The sequence below is a fragment of the Urocitellus parryii genome, chromosome 6, assembly GCF_045843805.1.
Source record: "Urocitellus parryii isolate mUroPar1 chromosome 6, mUroPar1.hap1, whole genome shotgun sequence".
In the NCBI taxonomy this organism is placed as follows: Eukaryota; Metazoa; Chordata; class Mammalia; order Rodentia; family Sciuridae; genus Urocitellus; species Urocitellus parryii.
This window is the reverse complement of record NC_135536.1, coordinates 109,831,159-109,858,577: the sequence shown is the minus strand read 5'-3', so window position 1 is coordinate 109,858,577 and position 27,419 is coordinate 109,831,159. Positions and strand designations below refer to the sequence as shown.

General features: G+C 36.6%; 1 protein-coding gene across 11 annotated transcripts in view; it reads left to right on the top strand.

Annotated features, from left to right (window-relative positions):
- Nucleotides 1-449: 449 nt before the first annotated feature.
- Nucleotides 450-27,419, top strand: part of Dpp8 (dipeptidyl peptidase 8) — a 60,479-nt gene continuing 33,509 nt past the window's right edge. For 2 of the 11 annotated variants that reach the window (XM_026384928.2, XM_026384927.2), the window contains exons 1-6: nt 451-1,310; nt 4,355-4,624; nt 5,173-5,285; nt 12,519-12,578; nt 19,725-19,898; nt 20,867-21,035. In XM_026384928.2, the coding sequence (XP_026240713.1) occupies nt 4,366-4,624; nt 5,173-5,285; nt 12,519-12,578; nt 19,725-19,898; nt 20,867-21,035 (775 nt within the window). In that variant the 5' untranslated portion in view covers nt 451-1,310; nt 4,355-4,365. Of the gene's footprint in view, nt 1,311-4,354; nt 4,625-5,172; nt 5,286-12,518; nt 12,579-19,724; nt 19,899-20,866; nt 21,036-27,419 lie in introns of all 11 variants that reach the window. The other 9 variants (XM_077800209.1, XM_026384923.2, XM_026384919.2 and 6 more) reach the window with 8 other exon arrangements.

Here is a 27,419-nt window from a genome sequence, read left to right as displayed (position 1 = left end):
TATATCCCTTTTACAGATAAAGAACCATGGCCCAGAGATTGACCTACTGGAGTACACTAATATTAGGACCAAATTTTCTGAATTCAAGTTCAGGTTGCCACAACTATGTGGCACTCATGTCTCCATCGCCTTAGTCTCTTCTCCATGTCACCTCCATGAAGGGGCAGAGATTTTTGCTGGGTTTGCTTCCTCATCCAATCCCAGCCTCTACAACTTTGCCTGATAATGGACAGGGATTTTTGTCTACCCAATATGTTTAAGTGAAAAGAACGAATGGTTAAGAGGTTCGTCATAAAAAGCAAGTCGCTGCCCCTTTTGGATTTCATCTCTGCTCTCCCCGACTTCCCGCGCCTCCTTTGCTCCTCCGGCCCCTAGACGGCACTGTGGTGAGAATCCCACCATTTTGGGAGCAGTGTCCTTCTTCGTCAGACCGCGCCTCCCCAAGTCGGAGGTCGGGTCTCGAGGAACCGGAAGTGCTGGGGCTGCTGCCGCCGCCTTTTAGTACCGTGTCCGCCGCCCCTAAGTGTCGCGTCCTCCGCTTTTAAGTGCCGCGTCCGCCGTCTGGGTTGCAACCGGCGCCGCCGCCGAGGAAGCTGCTGTAGCCCGGCCCGGAGTGGAGGCGGCGCGGCATGAAGCGGCGCAGGCCCGCTCCGTAGCGCGCGCGCGCGTCAGGACGGTCCGGGCGGGGCCGGGGGGGAAGGTGCAGTATCCGCCCCCTTCTCCTTCCCCTTCGCCCGCGAGGCCTGGGCCTCTGCCCACGGGCCCTGTCCGCCTCGCCGAGGAGCCGCCCGCGCGGGGTTGAGCCGGTGGCGGGGCCCCATTTGCCGGAAGAGGAAGCCGAGACTCAGATTCCGAGTCAGCCAACGTTCACCAGGCGCTCCTGAGCGCTGGGTGCTGCCCTCCGGACTTCCACGTCCGTTATCTTAATTGAGCCTCTCTGGGTTTGGGAGGCCGGGTACTGTCTGTGCTCACAGATAAGGAAACGGAAGCTCACAGAGGCGAAGGGATTTGCCTAAAGTCCGACCGTGGCAGATGGGCTTGGGACTCAGATTTTCTGGTTTCCCAGCTGGTGTTCTTTTTTCCCTACTGCTTCACTCTAGGTCGGTTTTTGTTCCAACCACCCGCTTCAGGATACTGTCCTGTCCAACTTCCTCACACTTTTTCTTAACACTTTTTATCCTTCCAGCCCATCTTCTCAGCATCTGTACTTCTCATTTTCCTATTCGTTGTTTTCAAGATTTTGGCCCCTTCTGTAATTATGATTTTTTCGAGTAGCCGTGGACCCTGAAGAGTGAAATATCTAGGCTTCGGTGAGCCGTGGCATGTTGAAATGGGCGACTGTTTGTGGAATGCCATTTGAATAGGTCCAAACTCTAGAGCCCTTTAGTTCTCTAACTCAACACCCTTATTTGAATGGGGGTGGGGGTTTAGTGCTATGGGGAGGTGTCTTGACATCTTACTTATCCTGTTGTTGCTGTGCTAGCATAACTTTTTCTCCACTTGCCACTTTTCTCACCACCTCTCTCATCTTCACCTACTTGAGCTATGGGAGCCCAGAATTAAAACTGTTAACAAAGTATCATTTGTAATCATAGATTTTTTTTTCAACAAGCGTAATGATTCTTTTTCCAGAAAAGTTGCCCGTTTCAATTATTCTCAATCTTGTGGTAAGGAAAAGAAAAATGGACTGCACTTTAAATGAGTAGGACATTCTTTATCTTATGGAAAATCTTAAATTAGTAAATTCAAGTTAGTTCCCTTTCTGCAAAAAAAAAAAAAAAAGTGGCCTATAGTTCTTCCTATTAATCCTACTGAATTGATTTTTGTCTCTAACCATGACATTATTAGATAAAAGAGGCACAGGAATAGGCACATAGAAATTTTATATCTGCCATTTTTTGAGGCTTTGTAATAGAAACCTCATCTGATTTTTTTTTTTTTTTTTTTTTGGACTAGGCTGGGGGTCCACCTCAGGGCAAAAGCTCTACCAGTGATCTATTCTGTCAGCCAGTAACTTCACATCTGCATGCCCTCTATACTTTTTTAGCTCTTCCATAATTCCCTTTAATGTATGTCTGAACATCAAGGTTTACACTACTATTAGGATATTCTTTTGAGTAAATTGGGCTATACCATATCGGAAAATAATTTAGGATTTTGATAATTACAGACAGTAATTTGGGCATATATTACATCAAAAAGTTCTCAGTTTTAAGTGCTATTTTGGAACTTTTTATACTTAATCTTTTTTTGACTACATATGGTCTGTTTTAATAATGACCAAGAGTCTTATATTATCCTGGTGAGCAGGATTGGATGGTGAGAAAAGGAAAGAGTCCTCTGAGAAGAGAGCAGGATAAGTGCGGGGATCTGTGCTTGAAGTTGGGGCACTTGAAAATGATCTCTGAATGTGGAAGAGATCTGAGCAGATGAAAATACAATCAGATAGGCACCAGGGAAGGTCCATAAGTAAAGAGGTAGGTGGGGCAATGAAAAGTATGCACTTTGTAGAGACTATGCTGACTTTAGAAATTCAGGCCGCACATTTTGAGAATGTAATTCTATACAAGGTATTAGGGAGTTCTGGAAGTTAAATCAATTATAAACATTTGTGTAAATGGCTACCATAATGCCAGGTCTGTCCTAGAAAGGGTGGAATAAACATTGGCTGTAAATATACAGAGTGGCAGAATGTCATTTGAATTCTACAGTGTGCACATGTGTATATTTATGTATGTATATAGAGAGAAACAGTCTAGGGAGCTAGTACAATTCAGAAATATACCTGTTGATTTTAACTTATATATAAGCTGATGCATCTTTTACATAATGATCCAAGAAACTGAGCAATAAAGCTTGAGAAGTTTTACTATTAAGATTCTCTGTTCTATTCCTAGCCCTATGCTTACAAGCAGTGTTTTGGAGACCAAATTCTAAATTTAACACATGTGAAATGAGCAAAATTTGTGTAGATTCTCTCACTTGTCCATCATTCCATTAGATATAAAACTAGATTCATTGACACATTTGGTAGAAATAGGCCTCCACTAGATTTTAGATGGTCAAACAACCATTGTTATAATCTACCTCACAAATATCAGTGTGTTACATACCAGTTGAGCTAACTGACTTAATCAGCTGAGCTGTTTTTGTATTTTAATTGTTGGATATGAATACCTAGTTGTAATAATATTATAAATATATCTGATGTAACTAATGAGTTTTCTGTCTACTTTTGCTATTGTTACTTTGAAAATGGTAATACAGTTCAGGGTAAAAAGAAAATAATATCTTGGGCACACAGTTCAATTCATTTTCAAGCCAGTATTCCATACCTAATGGACTTATTCACAGCCCATACCTGCTAATAACTTTTTCTCATAAGTTACTTCTTATCAGAAATTGAGCTTAAAAAAATGCATCATCTTACAAACACAGCCATTTAGAAGTATTTAATAGTTATGTGAAATATGGTTTAATAAGTACAATTTTGTTATGTCCAAGCCCACATGTTTTTGACATTTGAAAAATAAGTGTTAGTGTATGAAATATTAATGCTTTGGGGGTCAAACTAGTAAATTTGTGTCCAAATTTTTATCAAAATATTGATATAAATATTAAATGCTTTCTACAACTACTTTAACTAAAGCCACTTAAGAATAGTATCTTTCTCATTTAAACAAAGCATAAGTTAGATAATGTATAATCATAGTCATGTAAGTTTCTTTGAGATATTAATCATCTCAAGTATATATGATAGTGATGTCTAGGGTTGCACAAAAGATTCATACCAGCCAGTTAAGTATTTTGTTGTTTAGAATTCCATTTAAAAGGAAACAATATTTACACTTTCTTTGGGTAAGTGCCCTAGGAAGATTATTACAAGGACATTGTTTGTGACAGTGTTATTACTGTTCCAGTTGGGATTATTCTGCTAGTTGGAGAAATTCACAGTTGTCAAATGTGTTACCTTTTTAAATGCAAAAATCCCCAACTCCCTTGGCACATTTAGCTTCACTATTGACATGTTCTTGGGTGGAGCATAGCAGCCAATTGGCATATGGCCTGTTTGTTTCCAGTGTGGGAAAGAAAAAGGAATTTGGCAAGAGATATCTAAGGAGAGCCTTTTATAAAAGTTCCCATAGGGATTTATAGTAACTGTGAAATTGACATGACCTCAATTTTTAAAATAATCTCATTTTGAACCGAGCACAGAGAAGTGGGAGCTATTGCTTACTAGGTTTCATTGCAGCATTTTTTCTTAATGGTTTTATCTGGTTTTGCCCCTGTCAGACTGTCATTCTGATAATATAAGACAGCCCTGTAAAGAGCTTCATGTGCCTTATTTTTCTAGAAAAATGCAACATGGCAGCAGCAATGGAAACAGAACAGCTGGGTGTTGAGATATTTGAGACTGCAGAGTGTGAGGAGAATATTGAATCACAGGATCAGCCTAAACTGGAGCCGTTTTATGTTGAGCGATATTCCTGGAGTCAGCTTAAAAAGCTGCTTGCTGATACCAGAAAATATCATGGCTACATGATGGCTAAGGCACCACATGATTTTATGTTTGTGAAGAGGAATGATCCAGATGGGCCTCATTCAGATAGGATCTATTATCTTGGTAAGTATAGAGTTGTAGTTGCTGAGTATATTATAAAAGTGTAAAATATACTTTTATTTGAAACACCAAAGGCTGTATTAATGATTACAATCAGAATTTTTTATAATGAAGAAAAGCTAGAATTGTTAGATCTGTGTTTATTTCCAAATAGATAATTCAGAAAAAAGAACTTTAGTAATCTGGAGTTGTCACAGTGGAATCCCGTGAGTCTATTGCCAACTTTTAACAAACTAATTTTTTTTAATTTGAAAATGGTATTTGTCTTAACTCTCCTAATATCATTTTATATGCTTTGATGATTATTTTGTTAGAGGGGAATTAAGATCTGAATATCAAAATGAAACTTAAAGCATTTTTCTGTGAAACTTCATTTTTATTGAAGAAATTTCTAAGGCATATGGCACTTGCATATCCTACATATTAATATTTATTTTAGGTCCCACAGACTGTAAAGTATTGCAGTGTATAGAAGGCTTCATATGCTTTACTGTAATTGTAGTGAGAATGCTATTTGAAAACATAATAATAAATTATTTTTTTTCCCTTAGCCATGTCTGGTGAAAACAGAGAAAATACACTATTTTATTCTGAAATTCCTAAAACTATCAACAGAGCAGCAGTCTTAATGTTGTCTTGGAAGCCTCTTTTGGATCTTTTTCAGGTAGAAACTAAATATCGTTATTCCTATGGTTTGATGTATATTTCAGATCCACATTTATTTAGAGGCAGAAATTCAATTGGGTTTATATTTGAAGTAGAAATGAGTAAAAAATAATTAAAACATTTCAGCATTTTTACATGTGTGACCTTAAGTTCCATTCAATTTTTAACATCTAAGAAAAATTACAATTCAGTTTTTAACTACCTTTCCCTTCCATAAACTTTCTAGTAATTCTCACATCTAGAGGAAGGAAATTGACATTAAAGAACAAATATAAGCGGGCATGGTGGTATACACTTTCAATCCCAGATAGTTAGGAGGCTGAGGCAGGAGAATTGCAGGTTAGGAGTCAGCCTGGGCAATTTAGTGAGACTTTGTCCAAAAAAGGTAGATGGGGAAGATGTAGCTCTGATTTAGTGGTAGAGCACTTGCCTAGTAGGTATGAGGCCCTGGGTTCAATCTCCAGTACAAAACAAAGCAAAACAAAAGAATGTAACATATATTTCTAGAAAGATTTTAAAAAATATTTTTTGTTGTAGATGGACACATCTTTATTTTATTTATTTATTTTTATGTGCCGCTGAGGATTGAACCCAGTGCCTCACACATGCTAGGCAAGTACTCCACCACTGAGCTATAGCCCCAGCCCTCTAGGAAGATTTTTATTTAAATCTTTAAATTTGTAGTTCTAATGCTTAGTAACAGCAGTAACTTAAAGATACTAAGTTCAATTTTTGCTTCTTTCAGTTTTTGCTTCTAAGTAATTTATGTAAAATCAAAGCTTGAGGGTTTTTGTTTTTGTTTATTTTTTTCCTCAATAGTTTACCTTTAGACAAAAGTAAATAATTGAAAATATCCCAGTGACAAAATAATGATTTAGGTGCCAATGTTTGCCTTTTTTGTTTTCATTTATTATTTTCATGTTGAATATTTCCTTACTGAATAGCATGTTTGGGCTAAAATGAACTAAGATGTGATATTTTTCAAAATAATTTTTAAAAAACAACTTCTATGATAGCTCATTATTTTGATTGGCAGCTATTTATCTCAAGTATTCTTTTGTATAGGCTTGTGACTTTTCTTTAAAACAAAAAATTCCTTGGGACTAAGATTATAGCTCAGTGGTAGAGCACTTGGTATTTGTTCTATGTATATTTGAAAAGAATGTTTTGTTGTTTTGGGTAGAGTGCTGTATTAATGCCCAGTAGACCAACTTGATTGTGTTGTTCATGTCTTCTGTATTCTCACTGATTTTCTTATCTGTTCTATCAATTATTGAGAGAGGAATATTAAAATCTCCAACTATAGGGCTGGGGTTGTAGCTCAGTGGTAGAGCACTTTCCTAGCAGGTGTGAGGCATTGAGTTCAATCCTCAGCATTGCATATAAATAAATAAATAAAATAAAGATCCATCAACACCTAATAAAATATAGTTTTAAAAAATCTCCAACCATAATTATAGGTTTGACTATTTCTTTTTTTTAATATTTATTTTTTAGTTTTAGGTAGATAAAATATCTTTATTACATTTTTTTTTTTAGAGAGAGAGAGAGAATTTTAATATTTATTTTTTAGTTTTTGGCAGACACAACATCTTTGTTTTGTATGTGGTGCTGAGGATCAAACCTGGGCCACATGCATGCCAGGTGAGCGTGCTACCACTTGAGCCACATCCCCAGCCCTCTTTATTACATTTTTATGTGGGGCTAAGGATTGAACCCAGTGCCTCACACATTCTACCACTGAGCCACAACCCCAGCCCCAACTATTTATTTCTTTAGTTCTATTATATTAGTTTTTGCTTTATGTATATTGAAGCTAAGTTACTAGGAGCATAAGTAGATAGGATTATTATGCTCTGATTTATTGAACTCCTTTTTGTTATGAAATGACCTTTGTGTCTGGTAATATTTTTTGCTCTGAAATTTTCTTTAATATTAAGATAGCTACCACAGTTTTCTTTTGATTTGTTCAAATATGAAATGCTTTTTCATTTTTTATTTTTAACAGCTTTATAGAAATGTAATTCATATACCATGCAATTCACCCCTTTAAAGTGTACAATTCAGTGTTGTTTAATATATTGACAGAGTTGTGCAGCTATTTTCACAGCCTAATTTTAGAACACTTTCCTCATCCAAAAGAAATCAATTTTAGTTAGCTTTTTCATCACTGTGGCCAAAATACCCAACAAGAACAACTTAAAGGAGGAAAAAGTTTATTTGGGGCTTATAATTTCAGAGCTCTTGGTCCATAGACAGCTGACTGCATTAGTTAGGCATAAGGGAAGGCAGCACATCATGGAGGAAAGGCTCAGTGGAGGAAAACTTCTCAGCTTATGGCAGGGTCAGGAACCAGAGGGGGAGAAGAAACTGCAGGGAAAGTGCATTCTTCTAGGGCATGCCTCAAGTGACCCACCTCCTCCAACCACACCCCCACTGCTTATAGTTACCAACTCCAGCACATTCAAACCAAGATGGACTGATTATAGGTCACAGCTGTCATAATTCAGTTCACCTCCAAAATGTTCCTACATTGTTACAGGAGCTTTTGGGGGGAGGCATCTCATATTTAAACAATAATATTCTACCCTGATCCCCAAAAGCTCATGTCCATTTCACAGAGCAAAATGCATTTAGTTCATCTTGATTCTCATGGTCTTAGCAGTGTCCAAAAGTCCAAGTCCAAAGTCTCCTCTGAGACTCAAGACAAACTCTTGCTGTAAGCCCCTATAAAAACTGAAAGCAACTTACACACACCTAATATACAGTGTCACAGTGTAAAGGTGAAGTCAAAATATTTGAGTAAATATTCCCATTCCAAAAGGAAGGAATAGGGACATAAAAGATGGAATGGGGGCTGGGCGTGCTGGTGCCCACCTATAATCCCAGTGGCTTGGAAGGCTGAGGCAAGAGAATCTTGAGTTCAAAGCCAGCCTCAGCAACTTAGTGAGGCCCTAAGCAACTTAGTGATTAAGTGCCCGTGGATTCAATCCCGGGTACCAAAAAAAAAAAAAAAAAAAAAAGACCAGAAACCTAGCCAAGCAAACAGGTCCATGTATAGAATGTAGGACACATGGCTTCTAGATGTGAAAATATCCCTATTTCCAAAGGCCCTTGGACTTAACCAGTTGTAGTGCACAAGGGCTCCTTTTTAGCCTAGTTGGCCTCACCAACCATCACCCTCTCACACATCACCCCGTCAGCAGCAGCCTGTAGGGATTTTGGCCTCACCTTTACAACTTCATGCATTACCTTCTTAAGAACAGCCCATAAGGACTCCAACACTGCTATACTTTGCCTGCGATGTGAGGCCTTCCTTTCAAATCTTGGTAGAAACCTCCATGACTGCTTAGAACATCCTGCATTCCTGTAGAACCAGCACCACATTGATGATGCCAAGGTCTGCCACCAGATCACACAGTATCTGGGACCCCTGGTATCATGGCTGCAGGTACCTCTGAGTACCTACATGGTTCAGCATGGTGAAACAACTTCCTAGGCCCTCCTGTGCAAGCAGTAGGGCAAAAGGATGATCTCTTATCAAAGGAATTTGTAATTTTACACCCAGGAGCCTAAGGTGGGTGTGGTCTTGCCAGTTCCTAAAATGCTCTTGAGGCATCTTTTCTGTTGTCTCTGTGCAAAGTACTTAGTGTGTCTTTAGGGTCTGTAATCTCTTCAACAAGCATACATTTCTTGGCCTCAGCTTTACAAACACTTTTTTGGCCAGACTTCAAGTTTTTAAAATTCTTAAATTCTGTTTTCTATTGCCATCTGGCTAAAAGCTGCCAATAATATTCATGCCACTGATAAAATGCTATGGTGCCTTGAAATTTCCTCTGCCAGATTAATTAGTCCATCACTTTTAAATTCAGCCCCATGTAAAGTCCCATGATATGGGCAAAATGTAGCCAAGTTCTTTGCCAGAATATAACACTAGTAGCCTCTAGTTCAATTCACAATAGAGTCCTCATTCCCTTTGAAACCTCATGAGCACAGTGTGCATTTCTGTTGCCATTCTGGTCTTCTGAGCCCCCACCAAAATCACTAATTAAACTCTACATACAACATTCTAAAACTTTTCTAGCCTGAATCTTCAAACTTTTCAAAATTCCTTTCACAAACCATTTCCAAAGGTTTCTAAACCACATAGTCAAGTTAGTTACAACAACAAACCCATTACCAGTACTAACTTTTCCTTTTAAAAAAAATATATGTATGTAAATATATATATATATAATTTATAGTTGGACACAATACCTTTATTTTATTTATTTAGATTAATGTGGTGCTGGGGATCGAACCCAGAGCCTCACACATGCTAGGTGAGTGTTCTACCACTGAGCCACAACCCCAGGCCCCTAATTTCTGTTTTAGCTTTTTTGTTGCTATGACCAAAATACCCAACAAGAGGAGGAAAAGTTTATTTGGGGCTCACAATTTCAGAGGTTTTAGTGCATAGACAGCCCACTCTATTGCTTTGTGCATGAGGTGAGCTAGCACCTGGAGGAGGGATTCAATGGAGGAAAACTGCTCAGCTCATGGCAGGGTCAGAAAACAGAGAGTGAGGAAGGGGCCTTAGGGAAAATGCATCCTTCCAGGGCACATCCCCAGTGACTACCTCCTCCAGCCATGCCCCACCTGCCTACAGTTACCATCCAGTCCATTCAAACTAGGTTGGACTGATTAGGTTACAGCTCTCAGAATCCAATCATTTCACCTCTCGACATACCCGCATTAATATAAGAGCTTTTGGGGATACTTCATATCCAAACCAAAATAAAATCCATCAGCAGTCACAATCTTCCACTTCATCTTCCCTATTGCCAGGTCCTATTCTTCTTGGAATCTGTTGATTTGCCTATTCTGAACATTTCATATAAATGGGATCATATGATATATAGTCCTTTGTGATTGGTTTCTTTAACATAATATTATCTAGATCTATCCACGTGGAAGCAGGTAACTATTACTTTTATTATGTGGTGAAATAATATTCCATTATATGGCTGTACCATATTTTGTTGATCTATCAGTTTATATGACATATGGATTGTTTCAGCTTTGGAGCTTTTATACATAAATCTGCTTTTAACATTAGCATACAAGTTGTTTTGTTTTGTTTTTTTTTTTTTTTTGGTTATAGATGGACACAATATCTTTCTTTCTTTATTTTTATGTGGTGCTAAAGATTGAACCCAGTGCCTCATACATGCAAGGCAGGCACTCTACCACTGAGCCCCAGCCCAAGCCCAGTATACAAGTTTTTGTGTAGATTTATATTTTTAGTTCTCTGAGGTATATATCTAGAAATGAAATTCTGGGTCATGTGATAACTATGCTTAAATTTTTTTTTTCTGTGCTGAGGATTGAACCCAGGGTCTTATGCATGTGAGGCACTCTACCAACTGAGCTCTATCCCCAGCCCTATGCTTAAACTTTTAAGTAACTACCAGACTATTTTTCATGTAGCTGCTCCATTTTTTTTTTAAAAGAATTTTTGAATATTTATTTGTTAGTTTTCGGCGGACATAACATCTTTGTTTGTATGTGGTGCTGAGGATCGAACCCGGGCCGCACGCATGCCAGGCAAGCGCCCTACCGCTTGAGCCACATCCCCAGCCCTAGCTGCTCCATTTTTACATTCCCTACCAGTATTGTATAAGGGTTCCAATTTCTCTGCATCCTCATTAATCCTTGTTATGGTCCATCATTTTTTTTATAGCCATGCCAGTGGGTGGGAAGTGATAATTTATTGTTGTTTTGATTTGCCTATCTCCAATGACCAATTATGTTTAACATCTTTTCGTGTGTTTATTGGCCATTTATATATCTTCTTTGAATTGAGAATAAATTTGGGATGAGAATAAAATTCTGGATTTTTTTTTTCCAGCTATCAAGTTTGGCAACTTGTTACAGAAGCCCTGGAAAACTAATGTATGCCCATTGGTGCACAAATTTTAAATTTTGATGGAATCCAATATACCTTTTTTTTAATATAAGAATTCTATGGTTTTAGCTCTTATATTTAGATCTTTGATTCATTGAGTTATTTTTTGTATACAGTGTTGGAGGTCCAGATTGATACTTTTACATGTGGATATCTAGTTGTCCCAGCACCATTTGTTAAAAAATTATCCCCATTTGATTAGTCCTAGCACTCTTGTTGAAAATCAGTTGATTATAAATGTATAGATTTATTTCTGGACCCCAGTTCTAATCCACTGTCCTATATGTCTGTTTTTATTCCAATACCATATTGTCTTGATTAATGTAGTTTTGTACTGGCAGGGTGCTGGGGATTGAACCTAGGACTTTGAACATGCTAATATACCCTCTGCCACTAAGTTACACCTTCTAGCCTCTGAACTAACCTTTGAAGATTAGAAAAGTAGAAATTTTGGAATTGGAAAATCTGGGTTCTCCAACATTCTTCTTTTCAAGATTGTTTTGGCTATTCTGTGTCCCTTGCAATTCCACATGAATATTAAGATGATCAATTTGTCCACATCTGTATTTTGTAGAATCATATTGTTTTCTTTTTTCAGTACTAGAGATTGAACCCAGGGACACTACCACTGAGCTACATCCCTAGCAGTTTTTATTTTTGAGACAGGGTCTTACTAAGTTACCCAGGCTGTCCTCCAACTTTTTTTAAAAAATTTATTTTTTAGTTGTAGTTGTACATAATTCTTTTATTTTATTTTATTTATTTTTATGTGGTGCTGAGGATTGAACCCGGTGCCTTGCACACTCGAGGCGTGCGCTGTACCGCTGAGCCATAACCCCAGTCCTGTCCTCCAACTTTTAGTTCTCTTCCATTAGCCTCTTGAGTTGCTGAGATTACAGGCGTATAACATCATGCCCAATAGAGTTATAGTATTTTCTATATATAAGATCATATCATCTGCACATGGAGATAGTTGCCTTCTTCCTTTACAATACAGATGCTTTTTATTTCTTTTTCTTACCTAAAATTGCCCTGGCTAGAAGTACAATGAGAATATACATTCTTTTTCCTTATCTTAAAAGGGAATGCTTTCAGTTTTTCACCATTATGAATGATATTAGCTGGGGGGTTTCACGAATGCCCTTTTTTCAGATTGAAAAATTTCCCCTCTACTTCTGTTTGTTTGTTTGTTCAGTACTGGGGATTAAACCCATAAGCTCTTTACTAATGAGCTATATCCCCAGCTCGTTTTTATTTTTATTTATTTATTTTATTTTGAGACAGGTATCGCCAAGTTGCCTGTGCTGGTCTCGAACTTGTGATCTTCCTGCCTCAGCCTCCCAAGTGAGTAGCTGGTATTACAGGTGTGCGCCACTGTGCCTGACTTATTCCTGGTTTTATTGAGTATTGTTATCATGAAAAAATATTGACTTTTTTTGTGATTTTTCTATATTCATTGAAATGATCATGTGATTTTTTTTCTTTATCATATTCATATGGTGTGATTTCCATAAGTTGAACCAAGATTGCATTCCCTGAATAAATCTCACTTGGTCAGCTGGACGTGATGATGCATGTCTATAGTCCCAAATGCTCTCTCAGGAGGCTGAGATAAGAAGACAGCTTCAGCCCAGAAGTTCGAGATCAGCCTAGACAACACAGACTTCATCTCAAAACAAATAAAACAAAACCAAAAAACTCCACTTGGTCATGGTTTATAATCCTTATGTTGCTATATTCAGTTTACCAGTATTTTGCTGAGTATTTTTGCATCTATTCAAAAGGGATATTGGTCTATAGGTTTATTTTATTTATTTAATATTTATATTTTAGTTGTAGTTGGAACAATATATTTATTTATCTATTTATGCCTTTATTTTGCTCATTTATTTATTTATTTATTTATGTGGTGCTGAAGATTGAACCCAGGGCCTCGCATGTGCTAGGTGAGCACTTTACCACTGATCCACAACCCTAACCCCTAGGTTTTTTTTTTTTTTTTAATGATGTCCTTGGTTTTGGTTTGAGGATCATACTGATCTTATTGAATGAGTTAGGAAATTTTCCTCTTCTTCTCTGTTATTTGGAAAAATTTGAGAAGGTTGGTTTGAATTCTTTGAATATTTTTTAGAAGCTTTCTTTGTGAGAGATTCTTTTGGTTTTTTGTTTTTGTTGAGGGGGAGCAGGTTTGGTGCTGAGCATCTGAACCCAAGACCTTGTGCCTACTAGGCTGTCTCCCAGCCCTTGCACTTGGGGAAGTTCTTTGACTACTTAATCTATTTGATTGTTATAAGTTTATTTAGATTTTCTGTTTCTTCTTGAGTTAGTTTTGGAGACAGGGACTTGCCATGTTGCCCTAGCTTGTCTCCAACTCACAGGCTCAAGCATTCTCTTGCCTCAGCCTCCTGAGTAACTGGAACTACAGGTACATGCCACCATGCCAGGCTTTGAGTCAGCTTTAACAGTTAGTATATTTCTAAGAATTTGTGTATTTCATCTAAGTTATCTAATTTGTTGGCATACAGTTGTTCATGTGTTTGGCATACAGTTCATATTCCTTTCTAATCTTTTTTACCATTCCTGTAAGGTTGTTAGTAACAATCCCTCTTTTATTTCTGAGTTTAGCTATTTGAGGTCATACTTGTGTGTGGGCTAAATACTTGTGTCCAGCTAAATTTGTTAATTTGTCAATCTTTTTTTTCCTTAAATTTAATTAATTAATTATTTTTATGTGGTGCTGAGGATCGAATCCAGGGCCTCGCTAGACGAGTGCTCTACCACTGAGCCACAACCCCAGCCCCAATTTGTCAGTTTTTCAGAGAATTAACTTTTTGTTTTGGTAAGGGTTCCTCTCCTCCCCCCTCAATTTTGACTACTTCCAGTCTAATTTGTATCATTTCCTTCCTTTCTTAGTTTGTTCTATTTTTTGGAAACGTCTTTAGGTGAAAGATTAGGTTTTGGATTGAGATCTCTTTTTTTATTGTACACTTTTATATTTTCCCTCTGAGTATTGCTTTCACTGCATCCCTTAAGTTTTGATGTTTTGTTTTTGATTGCTTTCAAGTCAAAGTATTTTTTTTTTATTTCATTTGTAACTTCTTTAATTTCATTTGTAATTTCTTCCCTCTACTTGCACCACCATCATCTAGAAACTCTCAAGGCAGTTAGTTGGGACAATTGTAAGCCTCACCTCATTTGGTTCCCATTTCTCAGAGATCACTGTCCTTTGTTGACTGAAGTTTAGTGTCTTTTTTTTTTTTTTTATTGGTTGTTCAAAACCTTACAAGGCTCTTGACATATCATATTTCAGACATTAGTTTCAAGTGAGTTATGAACTCCCATTTTTACCCCAAATACAGATTGCAGAATCACATCAGTTACACATTCACCTTTTTACATAATGCCCTATTAGTAACTGTTGTATTCTGCTACCTTTCCTATCCTCTACTATCCCCCCTCCCCTCCCCTCCCATCTTCTCTCTCTATCCCATCTACTGTAATTCATTTCTCTCCTTGTTTTTTCTTCCAATTCCCCTCACAACCTCTTTTATATAGTTTTTTATAACAATGAGGGTCTCTTTCCATTTCCATGAAGTTTAGTGTCTTGAAAACATTATTTCATACATTTTGTCTGTATTCTCAGTTTCAGATGAGAGGGTATATCTGTACCCTATTACTCCATCTTGGCTATAAGTGGAAGTCAGTTTCATTTTTACCACTTGAGTTGCTGATCCATTTGGAATATGTAAGATGCAGTTCCAATTTTATCTTTTTGCATATGGCTATACAGTAATTTCAACAAATTTAAAATTTAGATCAGCATTCACTTATTGTAAAACTGCCACTTTTTTCTCTACCATTTTTTTCTTACTAATTTCTGTACTCAGTGTTCTGTGTTAGACTTTTCTATTCTATACATTATTCATTCTGTTTTTCATGTTTTAACTTTTTAGTATACAGTAAGGCCAATGTTGTTCCCCACATTGGTCTTTTTCAGGATTTTTTGGACCATCTTATTCTTTCAAATAACAGATTTTTGATCACAAAGTTAAAGTACACAGTTCTCTTTATGAAAGTTAATTTCTCTGCTCTAAAATTTCTTGTATTCTAATTATGAAGCGTTAAAACATACCAAGAATGGACCAAGTCAGGTGCAGTAGCACCTACCTGTAATCACATCTACTCAAGAGGCAGATGCAGGGAGATCACAAATTCAAGGTTATCGTGGGCAACTTAGGGAGACACTATCTTAAAATAAAAAGTGCTGGGATATAGCTCAGTGGTAAAATACTTGCCTTGTATGCACACAGCTCTGGATTCAATTCCTAATACTGCAAAAAGAGAGAGGGAGAAGGAGAGGGAGGGAGAAAAGAATTATGGACCAAGTTTGGTGGATTTTTTTTTAAATATTTTTTTTTTTAGTTGTCAATGGATCTTTTATTTATTTATATGTGGTGCTGGGAATTGATTCCAAGGCCTCACACATGCCAGGCAAGTATTCTACCACTGAGCCATGACTTCAGCCCAAGTTTGGTAATCTTAGTAGACAATATGAGTGGAAAAGTTAAAATATAATCATATAGTCAAAATTTCTCTTGCCTTCATTGGAAACAGTCTTAAGAGGTGTTTAAGAAGCTGGGTGCTATGGTGCACACCTGTAATCCCAGCAGTTCAGGGGGCTGAGACAGGAGAATGACGAGTTCAAAGCTAGCCTCAGCAATGGTGAGGTGCTAAGTAACTCAGTGAGAACCCTATCTTTGATAAAATATAAAATTAGGCTGGGAATGTGGCTCAGTTGAGTTCAATACTTGATTCCAAAAAGAGAGAGAGAGAGAGAGAGAGAGAGAGAGAGAGAGAGAGAGAGAGAGATTTAAACAAATAAAATGATCCAAATTAAAGTATTCATTCAATGATTTTGCTACTTTTCCTGTTGCGGCCTAACACAAACAAGTTTCCCCCTAATGGTGGGGAATGTGTTTGAAAACCCCCAATGAACGCCCGAAAACACAGATGGTACTGAACCCTATATATACTGTATTTTTCTTATTCATACATTCCTATGCTAAAGGTTTTTCTTTTAAACTATTTTATTTTAGTTGTAGTTGGACACAATGCCTTTATGTTATTTGTTTATTTTTATGTAGTGCTGAGGATCAAACCATGTGCTAGGCAAATGCCTTACTATTGAGCCACAAGCCCAGTGCCCCTATGCTAAAGTTTAATTTATAAATTAAGCAAAGTTGGGGCTGGGGATGTGGCTCAAGTGGTAGCGCGCTCGCCTGGCATGCGTTCGGCCCAGGTTCAATCCTTAGCACCACATACAAAGATGTTGTGTCCACTGAAAACTAAAAAATAAATATTAAAAAAAATTCTCTCTCTCTCTCTAAAAATAAATAAATAAATAAATAAATAAATAAAAATATAAATAAATAAATAAATAAAATTAAATAAATAAATAAATAAATAAAAATAAATTAAGCAAAGTGAGCCAGGTGTGATGGCACACACTTGTAATCCCAGCAACTCAGGAGGCTGAGGCAAGAGAATCACAAGTTTGAGGTCGGCTTCTGCGACTTAGGAGACTTGTCTCAAAATAAAAAATAAAGTTCTGAGATGTAGCTCATTGGTAACGTGTGTTGCTATGGGATTCAGTCCCCAGGACCACACACACAAAAAAATTAACCAAAAAGAATAAAAAATTAATAACAATATATGTCTTAGCAACCTCAACATATGGTTTTCTTTGCTTAATCTTTTTTTTTTTTTAGGATTGCTTTTGTGGGGCTGGGTTTGTAGCTCAGTTATTAGAGTGTTTGCCTTCCATGTGTGGGGCACTGGGTTCAATCCTTAGCACCACATAAAAACAAATAAAATAAAGGTATTGTGTCTAACTAAAAATTGTGTGTGTGTGTGTGTGTGTGTGTGTGTGTGTCTGTGTGTAATATGCATCTCTTCTCTTTCTCACTCATTATCTTATGCTTTTTTTTTGGTCACACTGGGCCAGGGCTTTGCACATGTTTGGCAAGCACTCTACCCCTGAGCTGTATCCCCAGTCCTTTCTTTCAGTATTTAGTCAAGAACTTGTATCTCTTCATTTAAAGGAAGCATTTTATTACTTCTCTTTGGCCTATCTGAATTGCCTGCATCACTATTTTTGCACTTTGGGACCATTGTTAACTAAATCAGAGATTATGTGAACAAAGTTCTACAATTCTCTGATAGTTGATCAGAGAATCAACTAGATAGCTGCTAAGTGAGTATTGGATGGGTAGCATATAGAGCATGGATACACCAGGCAAGGAAATGATTCATGTATGACACAGGAGAAACAGGATCCTGCAAAATTGCATCACAATACCCAGAATGACATGCAATTTAAAATCTATGAATTGTGGGCTGGGGTTATAGCTCAGTGGTATAGTACTTGTCTTGCATGTGGAAGGAACTGGCTTTGATCCTCAGCACCTCATAAAAATAAAGTAAAGGTATTATGTCCATCTACAACTAAAAACATTTAAAAAAGAAATCTGAATTTTTTATTTCTAAAATTTTCCATTGAACATTTTCAGACCATGGATAATGAATTACAGAAAGCAAAACTACAAAGGGGGCACTATTACATATGTAACTGAACATTAATAAATAATTTCATAGTTAATCCACAAAACTAGGTGGGATTTTAATGGAATTCTAAGGTTGTTTCTCTCTCTCTCACTCTCTCTCTTTTGTAGTGCTGGAGATCAAAAGCAGGGCTACACTATGCTGAGTAAATTCTTTACCATTGAGCTACGCCCCCAGCCCCAAGCTGTCTCATTTTTAACCTCATCCAAAATTGTTTTAGGTTTGCATGTATATACCTATATTTGCCGTAATTGAATGATGTTTATTTTCAGTGTGCAAGCTTAATTTTGGAATGATATATATAAAATAACCTTATAGACTCCTTTCAAAAGTATTATTCCTTCATAGCAGAAATCATATCTGTTCCTTTAATATGTTTCTGTTGTTTAGCATACTGATAAAAGGTATAGAACTCTTATGTGATGTGAATATGATATTTTTTAAGGTAGCACTTATTAGGTTTGTTTTCTTCTTTGTTTTTTAAAATTTGTACAGATATCAACATTTCTATCTTGATAAAACCCCTCATCATCATGCTGATAATTAATTACATATGTTCTTTAACAGAGATTATAATAGATATGTTGTAGGTAGAAAAACAAAATGACAGATTTTGCTCTCAAGCTTGTTTTTTTGTTTGTTTTCTTCTAGTTAGGAACTATACTGAAAAACTGAAAGGTAGTAGCATATCGAAATGAGTAAAAAAGATAGTAATGCCTATAAAATTTTTGAAGAAAGCATAACATGCCGGGCGCAGTGGCCACGCCTGTAATTCCAGTATCTCAAGAGGCTGAAGCAGGAGGATTGCAATTCAAGACCAGTCTCAGCAATTTAGTGAGGCCCTAAGCAAATTAGTGAGTCCCTATCTCAAAATAAAAAATGAAAAGGACTAGGGATGTGGTTCATTGGTTAAGTCTCTCTGGATTCAATCTCAAGTACCAAAAAAAAAAAAAAGAAAGAAAAGAAAAAAGATAACTTCTGAACTCATGTTGAATTGAGCTAAGGTTTTGGGTAAAAGTAAAAATTGGATAAGTAGAAAGCCCTTGAGAAAGGGAGTAAAATGAGGCAAAGGGCAGGAAATAGAAAAATCATATCTTGAGTTTTTGTTTTAGGGGGGTTTCTTTTTTGGTGCTGAAAATTACACACAGGGCCTTGCACATGCTAAGCCAGAGTCAGTGGGTTTTAAGTTAGTGATGTGACCAGCTTCATTTAGGGTTTTGTTAGAAGAGTGCTAGTATATGTAATGGAAAGGTACTAATAACAGCTGACATTTGAGAACTTACTGTGTGCCAGTCATTGTGCTAAACACTTTATATTTATTTTTTTTATTTAAATGAATCTTCAAAAGCTGATACCAATGATTTATTATTATATTGAAATTGAGGAAAATTACTTTTGACAAAATTAAGCTACTTGCCAAAGTCTGACTTCTAGTGAAGACTCAAAGCCTGTATTCAAACCACTTGACTTAAATGTCTGTCTTAACTCTAAGTTAACTAAATTACAGTTATGTTGCAGAGAGTCATTAATTCCAAAATAATGGGGCTTCATTCTTTTTCTTTATACAGTAATCAACTAATGACCCTTTACTAGTAGGAAATCTTTCAGCAGACTTCCTGAAATTAATCTGCTTGAAATTTCAGCAAATTTTGGGTCACACAAAATGTGGAGTTAGTAATATTGGAGATGCCAGGATTTCAGTGTTAAAAGCAAAGGCAAGGGGCTAGGGATATAGCTCAGCTGGTAGAATGCTTGCTTAAGCATGCACAAGGCCCTGGGTTCAGTCACCACCACCACAAAAAAAAAAAAAAAAAAAAAAGCAAAGGCAAGTTTTCAGAAGACTGGAATAGGTGACTTTCCTTTTGTTAGGCAACACTGGACTATGGAATGTATTCTCGAGAAGAAGAACTATTAAGAGAAAGAAAACGCATTGGAACAGTTGGAATTGCTTCTTATGATTATCACCAAGGAAGTGGAACATTTCTGTTTCAAGCTGGTAGTGGAATTTATCATGTAAAAGATGGAGGGCCACAAGGATTTACCGTAAGTTGTAGTTACTGCTTGTTAAATCTGATTTGGGGTCCTAAAGGTAAATGCCCAAATCAGAAAGGTAATTAACAAATAAACTGGGCTGGGGATGTGGCTCAAGCGGTAGCGCGCTCGTCTGGCATGCGTGCGGCCCGGGTTCGATCCTCAGCACCACATACCAACAAAGATGTTGTGTCCGCTGAGAACTAAAAAAAATAAATATTAAAAATTCTCTCTCTCTCACTCTCTCTCCTCTCTCACTCTCTCTTTAAAAAAAAAAAAAAAAACAAATAAACCAAAAAATTTAGTTTATCCAGCAAGAAATTTAGTTGCAATGAAAACAAGAAATATAGTACTAATTCCCAATTTTAAGACTATTAAGTTTTTAGTAACACTGATACAATTTTTTAAATGCTCAAACTTCTCACTATATAGGAAAATAGTAAAAGGCATCAATTCCTATTTTCTGTGAAAGCACTGAGGGAGATATTGAAAGATGTTTTCATTTTGATTTTATGTGGCTTTATTCTAAGAAATTCTTTATGAACTGTATGAGCTATTCTTTTGATAGAATTATGATGATCCTAGCTGGCTTTCATTAGATTTTTATGAGCAAAGTTTTTATTGCTAAAATTAATTTAAAGTGTTTAATAAAATGTTCAATAAATAAGCATTTAGTAATAATATTTAACAAAGAATAATTTCTCCAGTAAACAAGTTGGAGCAACAGAATTTATGATGTGCTGTTATATCTTCTATATAGTACCTTCCCTGTTACCCTTAGCTTTTTCATTCATAGTATAAAAAAAAAAATGAGTCCTTTATAAGTTAAAGAAATTGAAAGATTTTTTTTTTCCCTGGGGAACAACTCCCATAGTTGAAATTTTTCCTAAAAATATTTTTCATTTTATAGAAAGGGTACTACAGACAGATATGTGTATATCAACCTGATACCTACCTTAAAATGTTATTTACCTGTCTAGCAACAACCTTTACGGCCCAATTTAGTGGAAACTAGTTGTCCCAACATACGGATGGATCCAAAATTATGCCCAGCTGATCCAGACTGGATTGCTTTTATACATAGCAATGATATTTGGATATCTAACATTGTAACTAGAGAAGAAAGGAGGCTCACCTATGTTCACAATGGTAAGGCATGATTCTTCAAATCTTTCCTGAAAAGTATTTTTAAAGTTTAATTTGCTTTTGTTTTCATTTTGAAATTGAAGCAAGTGGGGTGATCTTTATATGTTACATTCATGCTTTTAAAAAAATACAGAGGGTAAGTATTCTATAATACTTATATAATGCTGCCTTGTTTTAATTCATTTTCTCTGTCTCTTTTTTTTTTCCCTTGTCCTTTTGAACCGGCTTACTTTGCCACTGAGGTATACCCCCTGCCTTTTTTATGTTTTATTTTGAGACAGAGTCTTGCTAAGTTGCCTGTACTGATCTGGAACTTTCAATCTTCCTGCCTTAACCTCCCAAGTAGCCATATGACGCTGTGCCCACCATTTTAGTTCATTTTAGAGCAGCACTACAATAGCACCTCTGGCATGATTTTCCTTTAGCATGATAAAACTGTGAAAATTTTCCCCAAACTGTTTTCATTAAACTAAAATTTTTCCAGGCACAATGGTAGCATGCCTGTAATCCTAGCACTTAGAAATCTGAGGCAAGAGGAACTCCTAGAACCCAGGAGTTAGAGACAAGTCTGGGCAACATAGTGAGATTTTATCTCAAATATTAGCCTTGTTTTGGGGAAAAAAACAAAATCTAGTTACACACTGTCAGAAATAATCTAAAATTAATCTTTCTGTTTTGGAAAGTCTGCTTAGTTATTATTGTCGTAATTGCAAAATCAGAATTTTATAGAACTTGTATATTATGGAAATGTTTTTAAGTTGTAGTGAAGTGACTATAGTAATTTTAAGCATCAATCAGCACAGAAAAGATATGGATGTTTTCCTCTAAAGATTTCATACAGGTGGGTGCAGTGGTGCATGCCTATAATCTCAGTGGCTTGGGAGACTGAGACAGGAGGATCGAAAGTTCAGAGCCAGTCTCAGCAATGGCAAGGTGCTAAGCAACTCAGTGAGACCCTGTCTAGAAATAAAATATGAAATAGGGCTGGGGATGGGATTCAGTGGTCGAGTGCCCCTGAGTTCAATCCCTAGTACCAAAAAAAAAAAAAAAGAAGAAGAAAAGATTTCCTACAAATAAAAGATGGAAAATAGTATATTGCTTTTCCTTTGAATATATGAAATAAAGTTTAAGCTCTATAATAAAGGGTGGTGACTCTGAAAACTAATTTGTTCAACTTTTGCTTACTCTGATGTTCACAAAGTTGATTTACTGGCCATCTTTCTTAATCATCCCCTCATCATCAATTATTAGTTACAATTAATTACATTATTTGACAGAGATTATATTATAGGTAGGAAAACAGAATGATACAGTTATGAAGTATACTGAAAAAAAACAGATAAGTAAAATAAATAGTAACTCCTATAAAAATTTTGAAGATGATGTCACTGTGTGTCGTAGTAGATCAGGAAACCTTGCTAATCAAGGTTGATTTGTTCACCAACACCCCCCTACTCCCACCCACTAGTGATTGAACCCAGGGGAACTCTATCACTGAACTGCATTCCTTTTATTTTTATTTTTGGTATTTGGGAGGGGTGCTTTACTACTGAGCCAAAACTCCCAGTCCTTTTATTTTTTTATTATGAGTCAGGTTCTTGCTAAATTGCTGAGGCTGACTTCAAACTTGCAATCTTCCTATCTCAGCCTCTCAAATCACTCAGATTACAGGTGTGTACCACTGCACCTGGCTCAGGGTTGAATTTGAGCTAAATTGTTTTAGCCTGCAGTAGTTAACAGCAAACACTTTTAAAAAAATTTTTTTATAGTTGTAGATGGTCAGCATGTCTTTATTTTATTTATTTTTTTAGTATTTATTTGTGGTGCTGAGGATTGAACCCAATGCCTCACATGTATTAGGAAAGCACTCTACTGATAAGCTACACCTCAGCCCCTTATTTATTTTTATGTGGGGCTGAGGATGGAACCTAGTGCCTCACACGTGCAAGGCAAGTATTCTGCCACTGAGCTACAGCCCCAGTCCCAGCAGATACTTTTTTATCATGAGGATAATAAGTATTTTTGAAACTTAAAACCTGAGCCATTTATATTAATAGAATGCTAAATTAATAGTCAAGAAATTTCTTCTAGGGCTGGGGTTGTGGCTCAGTGGTAGAGCGCTTACCTAGCATGTGTGAGGTACTGGGTTCGATTCTCAGCATTGCATATAAATAAATGAATAAAATAAAGGTTCATCAGCATCTAAAAAAATATTTTTAAAAACCTCTTAACATTCAATCAAGAAACCAAAATTTACTTAATTTCTGATGTGCCAAATAATGTGGCAGGTATAACCAGTTCTCTATCTATAGGTTTCTCATCTAACTGCAGATCAAAACATTTAGGAAGAGGCTAGGGATGTGGCTCAGTGATAGAGCACTTCCCTGCCACATGTGAGGCCCTAGGTTCAATCCCAAGCACCACAGATACAAAAAGCAGAAAAATTTTAGGAGAAGAATTCCAGAGAGTTCAAAGCAAAACTTGAAATTTTTGTATTTCAAGCACTATACCAAATCCCCACAAATGATGTATAGGAACACCTTGCTATGGCCTCCCACCATTGCATAGATTCTCTTTCTCTTTCCAGTATTTATTTGATCATTGATCATCTCATGTCTCATTCATGTACTATGCAGTTAGGCCTACAATGGTTGTGTTTGTATTGAATATGTATAGACTATTTTTTTCTTGTATTGAAAGTAATCTCGAGATTTTTTAAAACATTCATGAGAATGTACAATAGGTTAAATGCAAATACTATGCTATTTTATGAAGAGACTTGAACATTCATAGATTTTGGTGTCTGAAGAAGATCCTTGAACTAATTCTTTTCAGTACATCTGTACTAAGCATATGAAATTGAATAAGATATAGGCCTGTTCTTCAAAGAAGCTACATAAACAGATGACAATTAAGCAAAGTAAGAGTCAAACACAAGGTGTTATAGAGGACCAATGAGAAAGAGTCATCAGGGAAGACGTCCCAGAAAAGATGACACCTAAATTGATACCAAATACTGTCTTATATTAGCCAGTACATCCCAGAAAAGGGAACAGTATAAGAAAGGTAGATGCAAATGATGTTGTGGTCTGTGTGAGAAGTTAGCAGTATGGTGTCCAAAAGTATAAGGACAGTCAAAAGAACCAGGACAAGGAAGATTATATCTCGATAAGAACTTTATCATGATGTGGAGGTCTTCAGCTGTTGGGTGGTATGGGTTTTAGTCATTTTATAAATAAATTGTTCTAGATACTTTGTGGAAGTCATACTTGAGAAAAACAAGATTATAACAGGGACACCAAAGCTTGACTATTGAAATTACTGAAGTTACATGACATAATACAAGATCAAAAGACAGAAGGGGGAGTGGAATAGGGAAACTTTTTATTTTTTAGGTTTTTTTTTTCGGCGGACACAACATCTTTGTTTGTATGTGGTGCTGAGGATCGAACCCGGGCCGCACACATGTCAGGCAAGAGCGCTACCGCCTGAGCCACATCCCCTGCCCTAGGGAGACTCTTAAGTGCAGGTTTTAGTATTTAATGGTTCTCCCTATGAAGTCAGGAAATCAGAACAGCTACCACTGGTAGCAGAAAGATTAGGGTGACTGGCTTGTAAATGTGTGTTGAGAATCCTAGCCATTTTTTCATGCTTTTAACATTGAGTATTCACTATGTAACAGTTATTGTTATTGAGGTTGGGACTACAAAATTCTAACATAACAGTCAAAATTAGGGCATTTTTTAGTTTTTCCTTCTACAAAATTGCTGTTTACCAGAATTGATGATTGACAGAATTTAAATTAGAAAGTATTGAAATCCTGCAGAGTGTTACATTTGTCTTTTTATTCATCTTTTTACTGCACATATAGTATATGGTGTGTTTATTAATTTTAGCACTACTTATTGTGGAGGCTCGGGAGGCTGAGGCTGAAGAATCATGAGTTCAAAGCCAGCTTCAGCAAAAGTGAGGCACTAAGAAACTCAGGGAGACCCTGTTTCTAAATAAAATACAAAATAGGGCTGGGGATGTGGCTCAGTGGTTGAATGCCCCTGAGTTCAATCCTCAGTACCAAAAACAAAAAAACCACAATTTAGTACTAATGTATTATTAAGAATATAGATAGAGAATATAGAATAATGGAGAACCAGATTACCTGAGTTTGAGTCCTAGATCTACCATCTGTTAATTCTGTGACCTTGTGAAGTTATTTAACCTCTCAATTTCTCTATCTGTAAAAATCTTAATTACTAATCAACATGGGATTGTTATAATGCTTTAATGAGTTAATATTTGTGAATTGTTTAGAGCTGTGCCTGTGTGTAAAGTGCTAAGTGCTGTGGACACAAGTGTTTAGATAGAAAGAGAAAGGGGGAAGGAGCATCATCAATCCAGTCTCCTTATTTGCAATAGGGTCTAAGTGAAAGTTCACTTCAGAAAGTAAGTTTAATCAGTCAGCGTGTGCATGTTTATTCTTTGCCTAATATGATAGAAGAATTGAAAAGTAAATAAAAACTAGCTTCTTATTGGGAGGACAAGATGATACCATTTATTCAGTTCTTACGTAACTCGACAATTGAGGTCTCTGTAATAAGTAATAGGGAGGTACCAATGAGTAATAACCATCCTCATATCTAAAAGAGGACAAAATATAAAATCAGGTTGTGGTATAATTTTGGGATAGTTGAAAGATTGAAGGAAAGTAAGCACTGGTCTTTGCTCTATTATTAATTCCAAAATTGAAAAAGCTCTGAAAATTCAGTTTAATTTTCATTAGCTAAGGGCTAAAACTCACTTCATCGCAAAACCTGACCTGAACTGCCCTGCGGATATTTATAATCTTAATCCTACTTAGTGTGCCTATTCATGTTTGCTGCAGGAATATTAGGGTGTTGGATTACCGCTCATTTGCTTACCCTACTGGAGATGTTACATAATACATGTAGGTGTACAACATATGGAAAATCCTCCACATTGTGAACACCAAATGCTTCTAGACTCAAATTTTTTAGATAAGGGAATATTGGTTTCTACTGCTCATTGATATGAGAAAATCTAGAAAATACAGATAAGCAAAAATAAGTCAAAACTTGCCTAAGCTGGGCATAGTGGTACATGTCTATAGTCCCAGCACTCTAGAGACTGAAATGGGAGATCTCTTTTTTAAAAAAAACTTTATTTTACTTATTTATTTTTATGTGGTTCTGAGGATACATGCTAGGCAAGTGCTCTACCATTGAGCTACGACCCCAGCCCCTGGGAGGATCTCTTGAGCTCAGGAATTTGAGACCAGCCTGGCCAACCCCATAGTGAGACCGTATCTCAAAAAAAAAAAGGGGGGGGACTTGTTTAGAAAATTAAAATCATAATGAGATATTACTACACACCTAGACTACACCAAACATTGTAGAACTATCAGTTTCTGATCAAGTTAAACATATATTTTCCTTTGTACCCAGTCACTCCACTCCTAGGTATTTACTTGTTCAAGAGAAATTAAAACAAATGTTTAAAAATATTCTATAAAGAGTGTCTATGGGGGACTGGGGTTGTGGCTCAGCGGTAGAGTGCTCACCTCACATGTGCGAGACCCTGGGTTCAATCCTCAGCACCACATAAAAATAAATAAGTGAAATAAAGGTATTCTGTCCAACTACAACTAAAAAGTGAATATTAAAAAAAAAGAATGTCTGTGGCATTTTTATTAATAATAGCCAAAAACTAAAAGCAACCCAAACATACATTAACAGATGAATGGATTTTAAATCTATTATTAATCTTGCTATGGTATAGCAAGACATGATGGTGCATACCAGTAATCCTTGCTACCCGGGAGACTGAAGCAAGAGGATTGAAAGTTTGAGATCAACCTGGGCAACTTAGCAAGACATTGTCTCAGAATAAAAAAGAAATAGGATATAGTTCAGTGGTACAGCACTCATACGTTCAATCCCCACTATTGAATGGGGTGAGGTGGGGATAGTTTAAATGGAATACAGTTTAGCAGTAAAGAGGAATGAATTACAGATTCATTCTGTATGTGACATGTGACAACATTGATGAATCTCAGAAAGAGACCAGTCATGAAGTATATAAACATTTCTGTATCACATAAAATCTAATATAATTATGATTTTGTGAATTTATTTATTTGTTGGTTTTGGTGCTAAGTATTGAACCAAGGGCCTAGTACATGCTAAGTACTACGATTGATCTATATCCCCAGGCCCAACAGGATTTTTTTAAAACAAGAGTTCCCTTCATACTATTTGTTAATAACCTAAGTGTAAACGGAAAAAGCTGAGCTGGTCTGGTTGAATGGGAGGAATGATTGAATTATGTGATCTGTAAGATCTATTCTAAGGGGCTCAGTTGGTAGAGTGCTTG